A 23,686-nucleotide genomic window follows, 5' to 3' on the forward strand; every position below is an offset into this window, starting at 1 on the left:
ACGTGGTTCTTTATAAATAGGTCATTGTCAGAGTTGCTGACCCTGGAATGGTGATTATTTTAATTCTAAACTCCCTGTCCAGTCCCTGAAGTCACCTCTTTTTCTTCTTTTTCTTCAGGATGAAGACAGCTCTTCTGTCTTAACCCTGTGCTTTCATATGGTTTGCCCTGAAATAAGTTTCTGTCATATTAGGGAAGTTTGCTTTGTTTGTGGATCTGTTTTGAGAGAGATGGGGAGACAGCCATGTACCCCAGCTGCTTACCAGGCCTTTTTGATAGGAAATACCATCTTCCCTATGGAAGACAATTGTTCTATTAGTCTGCTGGCTGTAGATTACATGTTATTGGCTGAGCAGTTGCTGAAACCCCAGGGCAGGTGTAAGACGCATATTACAGATAAATTCTGGAAAACCTCTTAGATCTTTCCACCTGTGTCGTGCTGAGTGTTAAGCATGTTAGATAGGCAAGAAAGCTGAGAAACTCTGCATTCTCCTGTTGCTAAAGATATTTTGAAAACTATGTCTTTCATATTTACTCCAACAATACTAAGTATTTACAGAAGACACTATAATATGAGGATTTCTTTTTTAACTAAGGAATACAAAAGACATGTTTTAGAGTTAGCCTTTCAAAACTCCAAACTGAGGGGGCAATATAACATTCCTTTAAAGTTCGGAAACAGGAGATTTTTCCATGTTAGTGGTGAACAGTGAAAGAAAAGCCACTGGTTTTCATCTTCATTTTCTTTTTTCAAAAATCAGTTTCCATTTTCCTTTTTGCTTGATTTTCCTAACACTATTTTTCTATTCTTATTTTTTTGTTCAAGTATTTTAAAATTTTTTGTTCTTATTTTTCTCTTACTGTTAATTTTTAAATTTCTCTTTTGAGTTTTTTGGGTTTTTTTTTTTTTTTTTTTTTTTTTTTTTTTACCATTTGTATCTGCATTTTTCTCTGTTTCCTTTAACTATTTCTGTTTCCTGTTCTGAATCTTCTTTCATCTTTTGCTTTTCTCCATTAATCTCTTTCTCTCCTTTGGCCTTTTCTATTACTCAGAATCATCCCTGCTCTGCTAAACATGAAGAGTTCCAGTGGCCTTATTTTCCAGGACTTTTTTTTACATAGTTTGATCTCTGAGCTCATTCATATTTTGTCTGTGTCTCTTCATATGAGTTACTGTGATCTCCACTATCTACTTCATGTTGAAAAAAGATTCAGACTTCTTTTTTCAGATGTGCTGGTGCATAAACACTTTTTCTTTCTCCCCCTCCCTTTTTTTGTTGATAAATAATAATTGTACATATTTGTGGGGTACAGGTGATATTTTGATATATGGATACAATGTGTGATGATCACCTCAAACATTCCTTTGTGTTGGGAACTTTTGAACTCTTCTAACTATTTTGAAATATACAATAAATTGTTAACCTTAGTCACCCTACTGTGCTATCAAACACTAGAACTTATTCCTTCTAACTGTATGTTTGTATCCATTAACCAGCCTCTCTTTATCCTCCCCACCCCACCCTTCCCAGCCTCTGGTAACAATCATTCTACTGTATACTTCCATGAGATCAACATTTCTAGCTCCCACATGTGAGTAAGAATATGCACTATTTCGTCTTTCTCTGCCAGGCTTATTTCACTTAACATCATGGCCTTAGATCTATCTGTGTTGCCACAAATGACAGGATTTCATTCTTTTTTATGGCCAAATGGTATTCCATTGTGTATATATACCACATTTTCTTTATCCATTTATCCATTGATGGACACTGAGGTTGATTTTGTTTCTTAGCTATTGTAAATAGTGCTTCAGTGAACATGTGGGTGCAGAATTCCTTTCAATATAATGATTTCTTTCTTTTGGATAAATACTCATTAGTGGAATTGCTGGGTCATATGGTAGCTCTATTTTTACCTTTCTGAGAAACCTCCATACTGTTTTCCATGGTGGCTATACTAATTTATATTCACACCAACAATGTATAAGAGTTACCTTTTCTCTGCATCCTCACCAGCATTTGTTATTTGCTGTCGCTTTCATAATGACTGTTCTAAATTGGGGTGAGATGAGATCTCACTGTGGCTTTAATTTGCAGGTCCCTAATGATTAGTGATGGTGAACATTTTTCTATATACCTGTTGGCCATTTGTAAATCTTCTTTTCAGAGATATCTATTCAGATCCTTTGCCTACTTTTTAATGGGATTTTGGTTTTTTGCTTTTAAGTTATGTGAGTTCCTTGTATATTCTGGATATCAGTACCTTGCTGGGTGAATAGTTCATAAATATTTTCTACATTCAACAGGTTCTCTCTTTACTCTGTTGGTCATTTCATTTGCTAGGCAGAAGCTTTTTAATGTAATTAAGTCTCATTTGTCTGTTTTTGTTTCATTGCCTGAGGTGTTAACCATAAAATTTTTGCCTGGACCAATGCCCTGAAATGTTTCCCGTGTGTTGTCTTTTTATAGTTTTATAGTTTCAGGTCTTGTATTTGAGTCTTTATTTTATTTTGAGTTGATTTTTGTATATGGTTAGAGATGGGGGTCTAGTTTTATTCTTCTGTATATGGATATCCAGTTTTTTCAGCATAATTTATTGAAGAGGGTGTCTTTTTCCCAAAGTATGTTCTTGACACCTTTGTTGAAAGTCAGTTGGCTATACATATGTGCATTTATTTCTAGGTTCTCTATTCTGTTCCATTGGTCTGTGTGTCTGTTTTTATAACAACACCATGCTCTTTTGGTCATTGTAACTTTGTAGTATATTTGGAAGTCAGAGAGTGTGATACCTCCAGGTTTGTTCTTTGTGCTCAGTATTGCTATGGCTATTTGGTTTTTTTTGTAATTCCATACAAATTGTAGGATTTTTTCTTCTATTTGTATGAAGAATATCATTGGTATTTTGATAGGGATTGCATTGACTCTGTAGATTGTTTTGAATAGTATGATCATGTTAACAACATTAATTCTTTTGATCCATAAGCATACGACGTCTTTTCATTTGTTTGTGTTCTCTTCAGTTTCTTTCATCAGTGTTTTGTAGTTTTCTTTGTAGAGGTCCACCTTGGTTAAATTTATTCCTAGTTTGGTGTGTGGGGGTGTGTGTGTGTGTGTGTGTGTGTGTGTGTGTGTGGCTACTATGAATGAGATTGCTTTCTTAATTTATTTTTCAGATAGTTTGTCATTGCTCTACAGAAACACTACTGATTTTTGTATGTTGGGCTTTTGTCCTGCAATTTTACTCAATTTGCTTACCAGCTCTAAAAGTGTTTTGTGGAGTCTTCAGGTTTTTCTACATATAAGTTCATGTCATCTGCAAAGAGAGACAATTTGATTTCTCTTCTGATTTGGATGCGTTGTATTTCTTTATCTTGCCTGACTGCTCTGACTCGGATTTCCAGTACCTTGTTGGATAAGAGTGGTAAAAGTAGGCATCCTTGTCTTGTTCCAGCTCTTAGAGGAAAGGCTTTCACCTTTTCCCCATTCAGTATGATGTTAGCTGTGAGCTTGTCACAAATGGCCTTTATTATATTGAGATTTGCACCTTCCATGCCTAATTTTTTGAGTTTTTAATCATAAAAATGTGTTTAATTTTAGCAGAGCTTTTCTTGCATCAATCAAGACGATCGTATAATTTTGGTCCTTCATTCTGTTAATGTGATGTATTACATTTATTGATTTGTGTATGTTGAACCATACCTGCATCCCTGGGATGAATCCCACCTGATCATGGTGTGTATTATCTTTTTGATGCATTGTTGTCATGCTTTGCTAGTATTTTGTTGTGAACTTTTGTATCTGTGTTCATCACTGATAGTGGCCTGTAGTTTTCTTTTTCTTGTTATGTCCTTGTCTTGTTTTGGTTACCGGGTAGTGCTGGTCTTATAGAATGAATTAGGAAGAATTCTTTTATCTTCAATTTTTTGGACTAACTTGACAAAAAATATAGTGTATGTTCTTTATACTTTTGGTAGAATTCAGCAGTAAAACATGAGCTTTTCTTTGTTGGGAAATTTCTTATTACTGATTCAATTCCATTGCTTTTACTGGTCTGCTCAGGTTTTCTATTTATTCCTGGTTCAATCTTGGGAGGTCGTATGTGTCTTAAGAATTTATCCGTATTTCTCTAGGCTTCTAATTTGCTAGCATATAGTTCACAGTAGCCTTTAAGATCCTTTCTATTTCTGTTGCATTAATTATAATGTCTCCTTCTTTCTCATTTTATTTATTTTGGGCATTTTTCTGTTTTTCTTTGTTAATCTTGCTAACAGTTTATCTATTTTGTTTATCTTTTCAAAAAACCAACTTTTCATTTTGCAGATTACTTGTATTGTTTGTAGTCTCTGTTGTGTTTAATTCTGTCTGATCTTTATTAATTCCTTGTTTCTACTAATTTAGGGTTTGGTTTGTTTTTGCTTTTTAATTCCTTGAGGTGCATAAATCCTTCTACTTTTCTGATGTTGGTGATTGTTGCTATAAGCTTCCGTCTTGCACTGCTTTTCCTGTATTCCATAAGTTTGGGTTTCTTGTATTTCCATTTTCATTTGTTTAAACAAGTTTATTTTCTCCTTAATTTCTTCATTGATTCAGTGGTCATTTGGGAGCATGTTGTTTAATTTTCATGCATTTGTACAGTTTCCAATGTTTCTTTTGTTACACATTTCTTTTATAGCATTTTTTGATCAGAAACTATTGGTTATCATATTAGACTGAAATAAATACCTCAGTCTACCCTTAAAAGCCCTCCAACAACTGGTGCTTCCTATCTCACCAACCTTATTTCATTTCTTTCATTAATTCTCCCCATTTAGTAATTGCCTGTTCACTTGATTGTGAACAGACTCAGTTGTTTGAGACGGTTTGAGTCTTGTTCACTGTTGCATTCCCGGAGCCAAACATGGTGATTTGTGTTGGGAATAAGGCCTTCAGACCCTTTGTACTCGTCAGGCCTGTTGGCTGGTACTAGAAGGCTTGCTAAGCTAAGAGTCAGCTTCCTTTTGTGGGTAGAGACTATCTTATATTTTGATGACAGACTCCCTAAAACATCTACCAGCCTCTGCAGAAAGTCTCAGGCTCAGCATAAGTCTGTTTTCATCATCTCTCATAGCTCAGCAAATACTGATAGTTGCTTTTCCACTCACTTATATTAGTGATTGCTAGTTTCTATTCCCTCAATAGACTGCAGTGGGAACATGCCTTATGTTCTTTTCCATCTCCTATAGCACCTGATGTAGAAGTAGACAGAAGGGCCCCCCCCTTTTTTAAATTTTTTATTTGTATAAAGCAATGTTTCTCAAAGCATATTTCTAGAGCGCCTGCATCAGATGCAGGTTGCATGTTAAAAATCACCAAGTAGCTTTAAAAACTATCAGTGCCAGGCTTCCAACTCCAGAGGTATTGATTTAATTGTCCTGGGATGGGGTCCCAGTATCAGTAATTTTAAAAAATGTTCCTAGTTATTTTTAAATGCAGTCAAAGTAAAGGGCACAGAAATAAAGCTTAAGAGCCTTTATGCTTTCAGACTGACTGATTTCATTAGCCCTTTGTCCTTGCCCCTTCGGAGATGGAGATCAGCTGGTTCCTAATGACAAACTACTCAAAGAAACTCAGGTAGCTCTGAGTCTATTATTTGAACTGAATAATCTCAAGCGCATTATTTATTTCTGATATATGTGATTTGAGGAAAAGGCAATGAGCTAGACTCAATTATTCATTCAAAAAACATCTGGGGGCTTTTAACGCATGATGCCAATGCCGGACACTGGTGAAACAAAACCAAATATGACCCAGGCCCTACTCTCACGAAGTAAACAATCTGTAAGAACATACAGACACACACCACGATGTGGTAAATGCACAGTTTGGAATTGCCTACAAACTGTGAGACAACAAAAATAGCACTCACTGATGCAGCACTCTACAACAAGCTTTCTCATGTTGTCTGGTAGCATCTTTACAATAACTGAATATGTGGGGGCGGGGCAGGAAAAAGATTATTATCACCGCTGTTTCACAGGCAGTCTCTCAGACTTAGGGTCAAGAAACTCATAGCTGATAACTTCTTGACCAGATACTTTCTTCAATGTCTTCAGAGGTAACAAACTTTCATCCTGTAAAGATGGATTTAACTTTGGGAATACATCAAAAGTCAATTCAGTGATAGGTCTAGTAAGGAAGATAAGAAATCAGATAAGAGTAGTGCTTATTTTGGAGTATACAATTTAAAAAATGCAACCATAAAAAGACATGAATCCAGGTTGGACATTAAAGAAATTCCAAAAGAGAAACTCCAGAAATGTCTTGAGCAATGTGGGAGCATCTTTGGGAAAAGGCACCACTCTTTTAGGTGAATGCTTGCTTACACACACACCAAAAAAAGCATTAATTTCTTCTATAAATTTTGATCTCCTTATTGCCTTTAATCAGTGCTATCTGAAATCTCAGTTCCAGTTTCTTCTAGTTCTTCCTAAAATAGGGATGCTAAGCAGGGACACCTCATTCAGCTGGAAGTTCAAAAGGAGCAGAGCCAAGGGCCCGTAGGCTGCCTCTGCAAGGGTGGGTATCTGGCAATCTCCTCTCAGCCATCGAATTACTAAGGACTACCTTGTGGTCAATAATATTTTTCAGAAATGCAAATGTAGCCACAAAAACTCTTCTGTTTTAAATCCTTTGGTGGCTCTCCATTGTCTACACAAGAAAACCCAAATTCCTAACGTGGCTTCTATAATCTGGCTTTTGCTTCCCTCTCCGACCTGTTACATCTCCTTCCCCCATCACATCTATGCTCCAGACGTCCCAATTCTTTCAAGTTTCCTGAACAAACGCCTGCACTCCCCTTCTTCCTTGCTGCCTCTATATACCCTATACACTTCTCTGTCTCAGTTAGCTGAAGTGTTATCTCCATCTTAGAAATGGTTCCTGATTCCTTTCCTGGTCTGACCCGTTCTTTCTCCCCCAGGGTTAAGACCCTCTTCTGGTCTTGCAGAGAATCTTGAATATCTCTCTGGTTTAGTCTTCCTCATACTACAGTGTAACTGCTGTCTCCCTTACTAGGCTGCAGGTGCTCTTGAGGGTGGCAGCTCTGCTTTTTTGTTGAGATGGGGTCTTGCTATGTTGCCCAGGCTGGAGTGCAGTGGCTATTCAAGTAATCATAGTGCATTATAGCTCTGAACTGCTGGGCTCAAGTGATCCTCTTGCCTCTGCCACCCAAGCAGTTGGAACTACAGACATGTGCCACCATACTCGGCTCTATGGTGGCTCTGTTATTGGCCTTTGTACCAGCACTAGCCAGCAATGCTTGCCAAAAAGAATGCCCTCAATAAATGTATGCTGAATAAATAAATGTTTCTGAGTAGCCAGCCACCTCCAAAACCTTTGACTAGAATTCTGGTTTTGTTCACCTTGCTCCTTGATAGTATTAATACATAATTCCAAATCACTGAGCAATTATGTTTATAAACTCTTACATGATAATGCCAGAGAAAAGGCTAATAAGTTACTCAAAAAGCTGAAACAAGGTATTTCTACTACTACTAACTTTATGGTATGAAAATTCAATGCTTATCTTTCTCAAACGGACCAGTTAAACTGCTTGAAGACTGACATCTATCTAGTGTATGATTAGCCTTTGAGGTGGGAGAAAGTACATATATTGTCCTCATACAGCCTTCCCCATGTGGGTTGAAAGACCTTACCATTCTTTACGAAACTTTGCCATACACAAAATTTATCTCTGTACTGTGTTAGTGTACTATGTTGACAGCTTCTCATTTCTCTGTTAAGTTAGAATTCCAAGAAACCTAACAAAATAGCTCCTATATTACTTAAGATTGTCATTCTATGGGACTATGGATTACAAACTTTAATGAATTGGATTTAAATTTTTAGGGGTAGGGTTGAAAGGAGACTTGTATTTAAAAAACAAAACCAGCCTTTTTATTTTAAGAAAAAGAATCTCAGCAAGACCAATTTTCAAGTTTTACCCATGTTTGATCCTTTGAAAGGACCATACCCTGCTCTGTGTCATAGATGAGCTACAGCATACTTCAGTCCACGTCACTTCTCTGGGACGCCTTTCCACCTCCTTCCCACTGGTGTATGTCCCCGGTCTTTTCAAAGCCCAGTTTAATTCCCATTTCCTCCTAGAATTCTTTTCTGACTGCCCTGGGCCTCAGGATCTGTTCCTGCCTTTGAATTTCTTTAACACCTTCTATGAAACCTCTGTGGTGTGCACTCAGAAGCCCTGAGTTTGATTTGAGTTACATTCAGTCACTGTGGCTGGCGAAAGTCACATTGCTTCTCAGGCCTCAGTTTCCTCACCTGTGAAGAGGGGTGGTAATGTGCACCCTATTTACCTCACGTGGCCTGAGGATCAAACATCATGGATTCGAAAGGGCTTTGCAAATGGCAAAGTGCAGTCCAAACATTTATTATCATTTTAACTTATTTTGTACTTTGTGTCTTAGTTAGCTTGGGCTGCCATAACAAAATACCATGGCCTGAGTGCCTTAAACAACAGCAATTTATTTTCTCGCAGACAGAAGTCCCAGATCAAGGTGCCATCAGTCAGTGTCTGGTGAGGGCTCTCTCCTCGGATTGCAAATGGCTGCCTTCTCACTGTGTCCTTACATGAGCTTTCCTCAGTATGTGCCAGAGAGAGAGAGTTTTAGTTTCTTCCTTCCTTATGAGGACACTAATCACAACACGGGGAAGAGGGGAAAGCGGGGGCACCCTCATGACCTCATTTAAACCTAAGCATTTCCTTCCAAAGACCCCACCTCCAAATACCATCATATTGGCAGTTAGAGCTTCAACATATGAATTTTAGGGAGACAAAATTCAGTCTATAATAGTGTATCTATGTGTTGCATATAAACTGTGCTTACATGAATATTTACATTTTTATAATACTCTATAATACTGCTACTGTGGTTTGAATATGGTTTCCTTGGCTCTGCCAAGTCTCATGTTGAAGTTTGATACCCAGTGTTGGAAGTAGGGCCTGGTGGGAAGTGTTTGGGTCATGCGGGCGGATCCCTCATGAATGGTTTGGTGCTGATCTTGTGGTAATCAGTGAGCTCTCACTCTAGTAGTTGCTATGGAGTCTCCTTGAGTGCTGGTTGTTAAAAAGAACCTGGCACCTTCCCTTTCACTCTCACTCTCCTCTCATGATGTGTTCTGCACATGCCACCTCCCCTTTGCCTTCTACCATGAGTGGAAGCAGCCTGAGGCCCTTGCCAGAAGCAGATCCTGGTGCCATCCTTTTTGTATAGCCTGAAGAGCTGTGAGCCAAATAAGCCTCTCTCTCTTTTTTTTTTTTAATAAATTGCCCAGCATCAGGCATTCCTTTTATGGAAATATAAATGGGCAAAGACAACTACATAACCCTTTCAAAATGTTTTGTGTACATCATCATACACATATAACTTATTTGATCCCAACTCACTTTGGGTTTATATGTATATTTCTAAATATGTCCTATCTACACTAGACTTAAGCCATTCAGAGAGCAGATACTATTTATAGAATCAAAGAATTATAGAAATGTTATTTTATTTTTATAACTTTCATAGCTTAAGCAATATACATTCACTGTTTTTGTTTTTCTTTTTGCAAAGTAGGACAATCCTGAGAGGCAAGAAAAAAAGTAAATAAAAATTACCATAACTCATTAAGAACTACTGCAATACATAGGCACATCATTTCCTACATCAAGACCATGTAAATATCCACCTATATTTTCTTCTAGCACTTCCTTCTTTTTTCGTTTGTTAATCTTTCATCAATTCAGAAGTTTGTTTTAGTATATTGGGTCGGATAAAGTTCTAATTTAATTATTTGCCCCATATGGCTAACTCACTGTCCCAACTTCATTTCTTAAATAATCCACCCTGTACAGTACACTGCTGCTTTAATTATTGTAACTCTGTAGTATACTTAGGCATCTGACTGGGAAAGATCATGACCCTGTTACTCATTTTTAAACCTATGTCTCAAAATTTGTATATTTTTTAGTAGACTATTTTTAGAACAGTTCAGATTTACACAAAATTGAGCAAATAGTACAGAGAGTTCTTGTACCCTCAGACTACTTTGGTGTATTACTAACATCTTACATTAGTATGGTATACTTGTTATACTCAATGAAGCAATACTGATAGGTTGTTATTAAGTAAAGTCTGAAGTTTATTTAGATTTCTTTAGTGTTATGGATCAAATTGTGCTCCTGCAAAATTCATACATTGAATACATTCATACATATACATACAAATATACTATGTGACCATATTTGAAGACAGAGCCTTTAAGCAGATAATTAAGATTAAATAAGGTCATAAGGGTGGGACAGCAATCCAATAGGACTTGTATCTTTATAAGAAAATGATGAGACATGATGAGCACATGTGCACAGAAGAAAGACCATGTGAGGATACAGCAAGAAGATGGCTGTCTGCAAGCCTGGAAAAGACACCTCACCAGAAACCAACCCTACTAGCATCTTGATCTTGGACTTCCAACATACAGTACTGTGAGAAAATAAATGTTGTTTAAGCTACCCAGTCTGTGATATCTTGTTTATAGCAACCCAAGTAGACCAATACCCTTAGCTTTTAGTTGATATCCTTTTTCTGTTCCTGAATCCCATTCAGGATACCATATTACATTTAGTTGTCATGTCTCCTTAGCCTACTCTTGGCTGTGGCAAGCTTTCAGAATTTCATTGTTTTTGATCACCTTGACAGTTTTGAGGTATACTGGTCAGATGTCATATGGCTGCAATTCGACATTTTTCTCATGATAAGACTGGGCTTATGGGTTTCTGGGAGAAAGGCCTTAGATGTAAAATGGCATTAGCATCACATCATTTGAAGGGTACATACTAGCAACATGATTTCTGACTGTTAATGTTGACCTTGATCACTTCACTAAGGTAGTGCTTGACAGGTTTCTACACGGCAAAATTATCCTTTCTTTTCTTTTCTTTATTTCTTTCTTTTTTAATAAATGTGTATTTTAGGCTTAGGGGTATATGTGAAGGTTTATTACATACATAAACTTGTGTCATGGGAGTTTATTGTACATGTTATTTCATCATCCAAGTATTAAGCCCAATACCTAACAGTTATCTTTTCTGCTTGAAGTTACTCTTTATTTCTTGCTTTCCATGATGTACACTTTGAAAGGATGTCACCATGCATAACCCCCATACCTAAGGAGTGAGAAATTATGTTTCCCTACTCTTTATTAGAACATTTTATGGCTATATTTGTTTGCATGTTTCTCTCCCTCCTTTTACTGGTATTTTTATTTGAATTATATTAGGTTTATAAAATAATTTTTAGGTAATTTGGTTTTTGTCAAAAATTAAGTATCCTAGAAACATAGTATATCAATGTACTCCTTTAATAGGTTACAGTTTTCTTAATTTTACATAAAGATTTTAATAAATCTTTATAAAGATTATTGCCAGATAATTTATATTTGGTGAGTTAGAGTCTTAAAAATTATGTTTTCTAAGTGGTTATTTCAGAGCAACGATGACTTTTTGTGTACTTATTTTGTATCTAGGGACAATACTGACCTCTCAGAACTTTTGGTAGATAGCCTTGAATTCTTTAAATGTGCAAATAACTTAGCTTCCTCTATTCCATTTTACAAATGAGCAACTAAAGAGAAGCTACTGAAGGTCTCAGAATTAGTTGCCAAGCTGAAGCCAGATTTCTAGTTCACTGGAAAATTTGGAAGCCTAAATATGACTAATACCTTTAAAGGTACTTTTGCAGCTATTGTAAAACAAAGAACAAAATAGTGTCTGGATAATTGTTGACTATGCTAACAAACATTTGGCACTTATTATGATGTTAAGAAATCACAAGTAACACAAAAATCACAAAGCTTTAGATTCATTTCAAATGAGTTAATTAAGACAAGCTATATACAGAATGATGACATTATTAACCCAAAATATCAAAATCAGTTTTTCTCCTATGATTCTCAGTTTGCTTTGGCTACTGCTTAAAATATAAATGGCTGTTTTGTTTTAAATTTTTGATATTTTCGTAGGATTTCTAGAGTATATATTAAAATATTACTTGGATGCTTTTATTTCTGTATTTTATAACTATCAAATGTAATTTTTAGGAAAAGCCTTATGAATATTTAATTTTAGGGCTTTTCTCTATTACTGATTACAAGTAACTTAAGGTTCTCTTTTCATAATTGTTCAAAGATTCTTTAGGAATTAAGAAACTACAGGGTTTAGAGAGGTTTATTCCACCCACTGTTAGTGCCATGTGTGTTGTCCAGGGAAGAGGGAATCAGACTGCCTCATCTACTACTGTTGGCACCTATACATGTTGTCTGGGGGACTGAGGACAGGCCTGCCCCTTGTCACCACCACTGGTATCTGCACACATTATCTGGGGTCTGGGGACTGACCTGCCCTGTCCATTGCTATGGGTACTCATATGTACCATCCAGGGGCCTGAGGTTAGGCATGCTCTGTCTGCCATTGCCATTGCCAATGCCCACAGGTGTCATGTGGGGCCTGAGAACAAGTCTGCCCTGCTACTGCCACATGTGCATGTCCATGAGCATGCCATCCTGGGGCCCGGGGATCAACCTTCCCCACTGCCACCGTCAGTGCCTGCAAGTACCATCTGGGGGTGTGGGGATTAATCTGCCCCACCCATAGCCACTGCCATGGGTGCCCAAATGTGCCATCTGGGAGCCTGGGTACCATTTTGCCACCTGCTGCTGCTGGTGCGGGGCATGCCAGCTAGGAACTTGAGGATACTGCCAGTACTGGTACCCATGGATCAGCCCACCTGGTGTCCCTATACCCAAAGAAGCCTCACCACAGCCTACACTAACAAGTACAGCCTAATCACCGAGGAACTCACAGACAACACTGAAACTGATTACAGGCTAAGAAGTCTACACTACTGCACTCACCCAGAACCAAAGCTGAAGCACCCTACCCAGTTGTTGGAGGGCTTTTAAGGGTAGACTGAGGTATTTATTTCAGTCTAATATGATAACCAGCAGTTTCTGATCAAAAAAACGCTGTGAAAGAAATGTGTAAGAAAGATTATTTTTTAAGCTTTGGATCTGGGAAGGAAATAGGACAGATGTAGAACAATTAGGACACCTGCAACAATCAAGTGATAAGTTCCTAAGTTAGTGTAGCTTGGATGTGGGAGGAAGAGGTTTGTAGACTTCCCAGTGAAAAAGATAGCTATTTACATTATATAAGTGTAAATAATTTAAACTCATTTAAATCAGAAATGAATTGCTAATATTGGAATTCTGTATTGGGCTACTTATTAAGTGTCTGAGAATCAGTTCCTCTCTTGATATTTCCCATTGATACAAATAGCTATTGTATCTTAGTGTATTTCACAATTGTGGGAGAACTTTAAAAACTGGATAAGAAGTTAGTGAGGCCAGTCAAGGTCTAGGTCCTTTTTGAAAAATCCGTTGTTTACTTCTGTTTATAATTTTACATAGCTCCATACCAAAAAACACCAAAAACAATAACAAAAAAACCACTTTCTTGTCAGACACAACCTCTGTGAAAATAGTAAACCTCCATATTTTAACACACTATATATATATAATATATACTATATACTATAATATATAATAGATTATATATTATATATGTGGTATATACTATATACCATATGTAATATATAGGTATATATTATATATAACTGTATATTTTATGTATACACTATATATATAAGATTGTAACACACTGTAAAGTCAATGTTATTTGAGAATCTGAGCCTATGTGAAATTTTTTATTAATCAAATCTAAATTGTTGTCTTTGCCTTCAAGTGAACAAGCTCTACAAATTTCATATGCAAATGATCAGTGTGTAATTAATTCCAAAAAAATTCACTACTGTTTTTGGGCCAATTCCATAACCAGCCACAGAGTGGATAGTATTGAGTTATTGGGATATACGTGATTGTAAACTATCAGACCCCCTTGACTCATATTGAGTCTGTATTCTGAGTCTTATTGTGTATCCTCACAGGAGACTGCAAAGTGCAGGCATGCTTTCAGTTCGCACAGTCTGTGATTTATAGAGGCACGTAGGTCAGGAATTTATTATGCTGAAAATCATAATAACTGTTTTGTTTTGCTTTTCACAATGAAGTGACCAAAGCATGTTGAAAGATAAATGGATGAAGTATTTTGATTATGCTTTTATTTCTATTAAAGATTAAATATTATTGCCAAGTAACCAGCCATGCTAAGTATTATGATATTAAAGCTGAAGTAGTTTGTAAGCTGATAGCCCTTTCTTTCCTCTGGGTTTAGGTTTGTTATTAATCAAAATGTTGGACTTGCTTAGTGCAGTGGTGTATGAAACAAACAGTTGAAAAAGACAGCTCCTTTAACTTACAGCTCTCTGTTTTTTTTCAAATTTGTAAGGAAATCTGTTTCTTCTTGTGGACTTTGCGCTGTTATTCATGTGTCTAGAGATCATTTTTTATAGCAGAGCCGACTAAATCCAATAGTTGCAAAATTCTCTCATGGCATAGAAAGGAAAAAGGTGCCGTTTTATATTCTTAATTGACAAATTCTGATCAAGTCATTTTTGAAACATGGAGAATCCCTACTAGAAATGGATATTACAAAAAACCATCTGTATTTCTGGGCAGAGAACAGGATAATTTTTTAAATAGAAGAATATGTATATGAAGAGGTATTAATAAGACAGTAAGTTTGTTTTCTCATATCAGTCCAGGAGTATTGATGAAATTGTTTTAAAGGGCATATGATTCCAGCTACACTGGTGTTGGTTTAGACATCAACACAGCCAGGCCGTAAGCACTTGGAAAGCTGCTGCTAAGCATGTACTGAAGTGCAGCAGAGGGGTCTAGACGCCCCCTGATGTGTGGTAAAGGACCTTTAACAGGAGTCCCACCATTCTTCTGCACCTACTTCTCATCAGTGGTAATATTACACTTTTAAATGGTGCATATTATGGGGGATGCAGCAAAGATTGTAAGAAGTGTTGAAGAAAAAGGCTACCTCTCAATAACTGGACGAAAAAAGGCTTAATTTATTACTTAAGTAAAGAGGCGCTGTGCTTTTTAGGCACAGTGTCTCCAAGCAAAGCAGGCTGCAAATCTTACATAGTGTTTTGGGGTCAGGAATTGTTTAGGGGCAGCTGTCAGCCTCAAAAGCCCCATTATTCGAAAGAGACTCTTGTTGACTGGCTGGCTTTCAGAAGCACAATCACTGGAGCGAGTCTGCAACTGATGGGCCAAATTTCAAAAGCATGTAGCTATCACTGGTTAATTGGCTTTCAGTGGTGTATTTACTGAAGTGAGTTGTCACTGATTATTTAGACCTTGGCGAGATAGCATTAATTGCATAAATCTGGTTTAATTATTTTTCCAACTGGTTCTAGTGGCTTACTTAATACCATGGCTGTCGAACAGTCAGCGTTTTTCTGGGAGTTAGAGATTGTCTTACTTTCAGAAGCTAATACCTAAAAGCTGTAGGAAATTGAAAACACTAGAAAATTAGATTTTGCAACGACTGTACAATACATTTTCTAAATAAGGGTGTCTGCTAAAGGAATGGAAGTATAAAAAGTCAGCAACTCCACATGTTCAGGTATTGAGATCAGTTATGAAATTTGATACAAATAATGTATCATTAATAATATAGTTCCAAGCATGGTGGCACATGCTTGTCATCCCAGCTCCTTGGGAGGCTGAGGCAAGGTGTTCACTTGAGCCCAGGAGTTCGAGACCATCAAACATAGCAAGATCTCATCTCAAAAATAATAATAATAATAATAATGAAGTATAAAAATGTGAATGTGACTTATTCAGTAAATTAAAGTGGATTCTAGATCATCCATATATATCATTTCTACTTATTGCGTTCCAGTAAGTTTTCTCAGGTGAGACAAAAGAAGGTAGAAATGGTACATAAGCCTCAACTCACCAGCCCTGGTGAGCAGCAGCTACTAAACCCTTAGTAACGATGATATCACTAGAATTGTGACATTTTGTTTCCCTCCTAAAATCTTTTTAGGATTCTTCAAAAATCTAGGTATACCCATGGGAATTTGCCACACAAGTAAATTTCAGTCATTATTTGTGCTGCTGTAGAGAGAAAAGAGTGAGGGATCTTCACTACTGCCTACCTACTACCCAGATCTCTGCTTATATGGGGGAAAAGATATTAGGGTTTCATCTGAAAGTTACAACAGGCATGTAAGAAGTATTAATCCTACAGTTTAACCGTTTCTGCTGTGATGAAGAAAAGTGTATAGGGTATAACGGTAGGAAAAGACTTAAGACTTTGGTTTTATTTTTATAAAAATTGAACTTCTCGCCAGGCGCAGTGGCTCACACCTGTAATCCCAGCACTTTGGGAGGCCAAGGCAGGCAGATCACAAGATCAGAAGTTCGAGACCAGCCTGGTCAGCATGGTGAAACCCCGTCTCTACTAAAAATACAAAAAATGAGCCAGGCATGGTGGCACATCTCTGTAGTCCCAGCTACTTGGGAGGCTGAGGCAGGAGAATCACTTGAACCCAGGAGGTGGAGGTTGCAGTGAGCCGAGATCATGCCACTGCACTCCAGCCTGGGCAACAAAGTGAGACACCATCTCAAAAAAAAAAAAAAATTGAACTTTTCTCTTTCCAAATTCATTCAACTGTTCTGAAGTCTGCTCTTTTGACTTCTCTGTTTATTGCTGGCACCTCATATGGGGCACAGCTAATTACTAACATATTTAACTGATCCTAAAGATAGCTAGCTTATGACCTCTCAGGATTCCAGCATATGCTGATACCTTAAGACCAGTAAGCTTTTAATGAAGAGAGCAGGATTGGTTAGATTTGTTGTAATCAACAATAGAAGAAATTAGTCCATAGAGTTATGTCAAAAGTTTAGTTTCCTTTTGTATAAAGAAAATATTTTTTAAACCAGCAATTCCCCAGGAAAGAGAGTCATAACACCATTTGAACATCATTTTTAAATTATCTTAATGTATTCCCTACTCTTGACCCATGTAACTGTTGAAATTTTTAAAAATCAGACAGGGCTGGCTTATTGTCTTGAGTTTTGCTCTGCAACCTGACTCACTCTGGCTAAAGGAATGTGTTCTTTAAAGGAAGCAGACAGTGTCCTCTGAGTTTACTTTGAGGAACACTTCTGTATAGAACTCTCTTAACCTCCCATCAGGAAAGAAACCTCAAGTAAAGACTGAGGCAAAGAGATTCTCTACTAGAAATATAAACCAGCAAAACAAACTCCAGACATGTTTTTCAAATTTAAGAGTTTTCTGAGAAGTTGGTTTCCATGTGGTGTAAGCACCAGTAAACAACAAACCCATCTTGGTGTTCCGTACGCTTATGGTTCATTATGTCAATGATAGTAGAGTATAGAATTTCTACTTTAAGTTCCCATGCAAGAATCACTGAACTATCTCTCTCCCTCTTTAGGATGTCACATGTACTTCAGTTTGAGGATAAAAGCAGAAAAGTGAAAGATGCAAGCATGCAAGACTCAGATACATTTGAAATCTATGATCCTCGGAATCCAGTGAATAAAAGAAGGAGGGAAGAAAGCAAAAAGCTGATGAGAGAGAAAAAAGAAAGAAGATAAAATGAGAATAATGATAACCAGAACTTGCTGGAAATGTGCCTGCAATGGCCTTGTAACAGCCATTGTTCCCAACAGCATCACTTAGGGGTGTGAAAAGAAGTATTTTTGAACCTGTTGTCTGGTTTTGAAAAACAATTATCTTGTTTTGCAAATTGTGGAATGATGTAAGCAAATGCTTTTGGTTACTGGTACATGCGTTTTTTCCTAGCTGACCTTTTATATTGCTAAATCTGAAATAAAATAACTTTCCTTCCACATTACATGTTAACCATTCCAGACTGTGCAAGCCTGTTTGTGTCCTTTTACCCTAAAATATATGAAGGCTTCCTTTTCAAGATTTTTTAATAAGAAGTTCTTACAGAAAGAGTATTTGTGGGAAACCTCCCTTTCACTAACTCCGGAATATAATAAAAGATTTTAAATAAAATATAGAATATAAATATGGATGGGGTTTTTTGTATATAAATATTCAAAATATCCAAGCCAGCACAACTCAATAGCCTCATGCCTTCAGTCTTGAGGAACCCCCAAGTGAACATTCACACCTCCATTCAGGCCAGTGCCTGCGTTTTATGGACACAGTCAAGATATGTTAACACTCTAAGTAACATCAGCCAGGCTCACTGCATGCCCAGCCTGACACCTGGCCCCCTGCCCACTCCTCTGCCCTTCTCAGCACAGTGATACCAAGAGCACATGCAGAGGTCCCATTCTGACAATAAAAACTCATTAAGAATTTAGCTTTTGATGACAATCATTCATACTCGTTTTTTGTTTTTTGTTTTTTTTGAGACGGAGTTTCGCTCTTGTTGCCCAGGCTGGAGTGCAATGGCGCGATCTCAGCTCACCACAACCTCCGCCTCCTGGGTTCAAGCAATTCTTCTGCCTCAGCCTCCCAAGTAGCAGGGATTACAGGCATGCGCCACCATGGCTGGCTAATTTTGTATTTTTAGTAAAGACGGGGTTTCTCCATGTTGGCCAGGCTGATCTCAAATTCCCAACCTCAGGTGATCCACCTGCCTATGCCTCCCAGAGTGCTAGGATTACAGGCATGAGCCACTGCAACCAGCCCATACTGGTTATTTACTGTATATTATCTATATTATATACTACAGTCTGAATGCTAAAATTACCTCACAGGCTAATTTCACTAGCCTGATAAAACGTCACCAGCTACTTCTTTTCAGATTGTGTCTCATCAGCTCTCTCTTTCAGAATGTAATCTGATAAACTTTCTCTAGAGCATAGAGCACTGGTTCTCAAAATGTAATCCCAGATGCAACACTACAGCAGTAGCATCACTTCAGAACATGTCAGAAATGTAACTTCTCAGCCATACTACCCACCACTACCACCTCTCCTTCAGACTACTGAATCTGAAACTTTAGACCCCGAGGGCTCGTTAAACGGATGGGCCTCACTGCTGGTGGTTCCACCTCTTTTGATATTGGCAATATCTAGTGAAGTTAAAAATGTGTATATCCAATAACCCAAAAATTCTAAATCTAGGTCCTAGGAATCCTAAAGAAATTCTCACATATTGCTCAAGGAGAGGAGTACTAAGTTATACACTAAAGCATCAACCAAAGAATGGATAAATAGGTTGTTGAATACTCATACTATGGAATACTTCATAGAGGTGAAAATCAGTAAATCAGAGCTATATGTAGTAGCAGACCTTTAATGTGGAAAAAAAGGAACCACCCATATAAAAATTAAGACCATTATGATATATTGTTTATGGATGTACACATATGTAGAAAAGTATAAAAATACATGTGGAAATAGTGTTTACCTCTGAGAAGGAATTCACAGGGAGCTCACTTGTGTTTGTAATGTTTTATTTTTTAAGTGCTAGATGGTAAGTACTCAGTTCTCATTTTCTGTACATTTTGGAATACCTGAAATATTTCACAATTTTTTTATGATTATATCTGGAACCTGAGGTGAGAAGACAGAAGGACCCCCAGTACTAACAAGAACCCTTTCTATTTTGCTTCAGAAAGAAGGAGAGAGCTTCAAAGAGGAGGAGAGGGCTATGATTGAGGTGTTCTGGGAAAATGTCAACCCACTCAAATGCAGAGTGGTCAGACTCAAAGCCACCCCAAAATAAGCCAGTGTTTGGAAGTGTACCCCATCTTCCCCTCACCATAAAGGTTATAATATTGGTTTTATTTCAGATAAAACAGAATTTCATCTTCCAAACTCACAAAGTCTCTCTTAGTTATTCTGAAAGGTATTACCACTAAATCTGTCTCTGTTGAAGTACCCTATGGTTTCTCTACCATTCCTCCTGGATTGTGTCTACCTTAACCAGTGCAGTGTTATCCTGGAACAGAGGAAACCACAGACCTTCAGGGCACACACTAGAGAATAATATTTGCAGGTTTAAAAAGATAACTGAATGACAAAATTAAAACATCAGTTTGGTTGAATGCTTCTCATCCTATTTTAACCACAAGTAGCAGAAAGATCTGAAATTCCACAGAGATTAGAATTTTATCAGAAGAACTTCACCATGATAATAAAATTCACCATAAACTTAACTGAATAAAAGCAGTAATAATTTTTAAAAAGCTTTAAAATGTAGTTGAATTATCTGTTCAATATTGTATGAAATGTGCTCATAGTAAAGCTTTTGGAAATGTTACAGGAATGTGTGGGAGCCAAATGAATTGCCAAAAAAAAAAAAAACAATTCAAAAAAAACCAAAACCTGTTAGAAAATTAGTCTTTTAATTTTAATTTCATATTTGGGATTTTTATGTTATGTGTCTTACCCTATGGATGTTATCCTAAGGAAATATGTTAGCCTTGGTGTTTTGTTTGTTTGTTTTGTTTTTTACATTTCTTCCTTGCTGTATGAGTTAACATTCTTATTCATTGTCTGTGACAATACTGCACATTCTGGAGAGCAAAGAGAAAAGCAGCTCCCAGCAATTTTTTTTCTCATTTTATGACAAACCAGTTTTTCTCTTGGTTGAAGTCACTGGCAAGGTGAAAGTTAAAACTAACCCTAGACCTTTCCATTCTCAATAGGTAATTGAGGCAAATGCAGATCTCTCTAGAATTTTTAATGATATAATACAAAATGCAAAGCTTGATGAAATTTGAATTCCAAGAGAAATAATGAAACACCAAATCTTACTAGGATGGGTATTAGAAGTCCTGGATTTGTAGAAAGAAACATTTATTCATCTATTCCCCAAAATCACTACCACCACCATCAAAGCCATAGGTGAATACGAAATGGTGTCATAATACACATGCCTTCAGCACTCTGTATCCTCTGAGGCCACACAGTAATGCATCTGCTGCATCTAAAAATGGGGCTACCATAGAACAAGGGCATTAAAAAGTGTGAGGAGATGAGTGGTTTGCTGCTGTTTTTAGAACAAGTTCAATAAGCTATGATGTCCTTATCAAGCTGTCACTACCAAGTTCCCTGATAAGATCTGACGTGTGAGGTACATAAACCTGTTCTGTTGTAGCCCTGTGGCCTGTATGGAAAAGGTTAGATAAATGCAAAATAATGCCCAAACATGCTGTTTAATCTTGGTGATAACAAGAAAGAAAATGGAGGTGTGAAGTGAGTTACCATTGAGGGTTGAATCAGTATAAGCAATTTGTCTGTAAGGGGTGTAGAGAAGTTAAGAGAGGTTCATTCTTTAACACTGTCATTCACACACACACACACACAAAAGCAGGTCTAGTTTCTCTGTGGCTTTGTCTCTGTTCCAATAACTCTCAACAGTTTATCAGGTGGTATCATTTCTGCTTACTAGAAAGCAGGAAGTTTAACTGTCCCAAGTATATTTTATCTCCTTTCTTTTAGCTTTTACTGAAGACAAGTGAAACAGGAACCGTATTGTAGAGAAATCCTTTCTAATAAAGATTTGATGAAATTGGAATTCTGAGAGAAATAATGAAACACCAAATCTTACTAGGATGGGCATTAAAAGTCCTATATTTGTAGAAGTAATCATTTAGTCATTCCCTAAAATCACTACCACCACCACCAAAGCCATAGGGAGAGATCTTTGTCACAGGTGCTAAGAGTTTCATTAATCCCTGTGGAAATCCCTGTGCAAGTTGTCTTCATCAGTAGGCTGGTAAATCAGCTCTCCTTAATAAAGGAAAGAAGAGCCCTCATTTGCAGCATTTACTGATTTCCACAACATAAGTCCTCTCACCATGGCTGATTTCAAGCCACCAAAAGTAGCTCCAGTAAACTGGTTATTTTTCCCATTCTGTTTCATTCTAGCTAAAAGCTTCTATAGTAACTCTTGCATTGGCCCTAAAGAACTTACACAAAGGTTTGAACCCTTTGCTAGGATCACAGTCTTCATGCATATTTCTGTTTTATGTAATTACTTCACACCGTCCTAAGTTCTAGCAATATCTGTACCCTACATTTTTATGGCAGTTTATATCTTTAGATTCTCTCGATGGAGTGTTCCAAAACGACTTGCCCCACATTTATTCTCTCCCTGCTTCTTGTGTTTTTTGCCCCAATTAGTCTATGTCCAATTCAAGAAGCAACCAAATCTTACAGGGGGAAAGAAAAAAACAAAACAGCATTGGGTGGGGAAAGGAAAGAAATATAACTATAGTTCTTTGAATTATTCCAGGTAAGTGATAATGTATAAATTCATTATTTAATTTATTTTAAACTGTATTCTGGTTTGGGGGTGAGAAATCCTACCTGAAAAGAAAAGATGACTGGCTTCTAAATGAAATGCAGACAGGAGTCTGGTCTCTCTCTTTTCCACATCTGCTGAGAATTATTTCCTTAAGATTAGATCATGGTGCTAATTCATGTTAAACATCTTCTGGAGGCTTTCTTCACAGCACCAGTCAAAAAGAAGGTGTTCTTGGTCTTTTAGGAAATTATTATTTTCTCATTCTCATGATGCCAAAAATGATAGTCATTGCTAAAGTTATGGCACTTTTTAAAAGTAATCAGGATAATTTTAAAAGCAGGACACTCTTAAGTGACTTTCCTACTTATTTTCTGAATTTACTCTAGTTAGAGATTTATTATGATATTCAAACACCTGAATAATAATACATTTGAGACCAGAAGCGGTGGCTCATGCCTGTAATCCCAACACTTTGAGAGACTGAGGCAGGCGGATCACCTGAGGTCAGGAGTTCAAGACTAGCCTGGCCAACATGATGAAACCCCCTCTCTACTAAAAATACAAAAATGAGCCGGGCACAGTGGCTCACACCTGTAATCCCAGCACTTTGGGAGGCTGAGGCGGGTGGATCGCCTGAGGTCAGGAGTTTGAGAACAGCCTGAACAACATGGAGAAACCCCATCTTTACTAAAAATACAAAATTAGCCGGGCGTGGGGGCACATGCCTGTAATCTCAGCTATTCAGGAGGCTGAGGCAGGAGAATGGTTTGAACCTGGGAGGCAGAGGTTGCGGTGAACCAAGATCATGCCATTGTACTCCAGCCTGGGCAACAAGAGCAAAACTCCGGCTTTAAAAAAAAAAAAAAAAAAAAAAAAAAAAAAAAAAAAGGGAGCTGGGCCTGATGGCACGCACCTATAGTCCCAGGTACTCAGGAGGCTGAGGCAGGAGAATCGCTTGAACAGGGAAGTGGAGGTTACAGTGAGCCGAGATCGCGCCACTGCACGCCAGCCTGGGCAACAGAGCGAGAATCTGTTTAAAAAAAAATATATATATATATATTTGAAAAATATATATATTTAAAAAAATATATATATATATATTTGAAATGAAGCATACCATGTATAGAAAATAAATGACTAAAGTATATGTCGAATGGTTCATTCTCAACAGCTATAAGTAAACTTACAATTTGAAGGTTTCCTTCTTTTTGTGTGGTGTGTATTATTTTTTAATTTGCAATTTTAAGGAAATACCTTATTTAGAGTAAGAGGAATATAACCATTTTATTTCTATTACAAAACTTTGTAATAATACTACATTGTTGGCATAAGTGAATAGACTGCTTAAGAATGGGATACTATTTCCCAAGGAACAAAAGAATTCAACAAGTGATTTT

General features: G+C 37.2%; 1 protein-coding gene across 1 annotated transcript in view; it reads left to right on the plus strand.

Moving 5' to 3' along the window:
- CWC27 (CWC27 spliceosome associated cyclophilin) overlaps positions 1-17,912 on the plus strand; it is a 270,719-nt gene extending 252,807 nt beyond the window's left edge. Inside the window, exon 14 of the mRNA XM_028849465.2 lies at positions 17,485-17,912. Within this exon, the coding sequence (XP_028705298.1) occupies positions 17,485-17,647 (163 nt within the window). The 3' untranslated portion in view covers positions 17,648-17,912. The remainder of the gene's footprint in view (positions 1-17,484) is intronic.
- The last annotated feature ends 5,774 nt before the right edge of the window (positions 17,913-23,686 follow it).

The sequence above is a fragment of the Macaca mulatta genome, chromosome 6 (assembly GCF_049350105.2).
Source record: "Macaca mulatta isolate MMU2019108-1 chromosome 6, T2T-MMU8v2.0, whole genome shotgun sequence".
NCBI lineage: Eukaryota > Metazoa > Chordata > Mammalia > Primates > Cercopithecidae > Macaca > Macaca mulatta.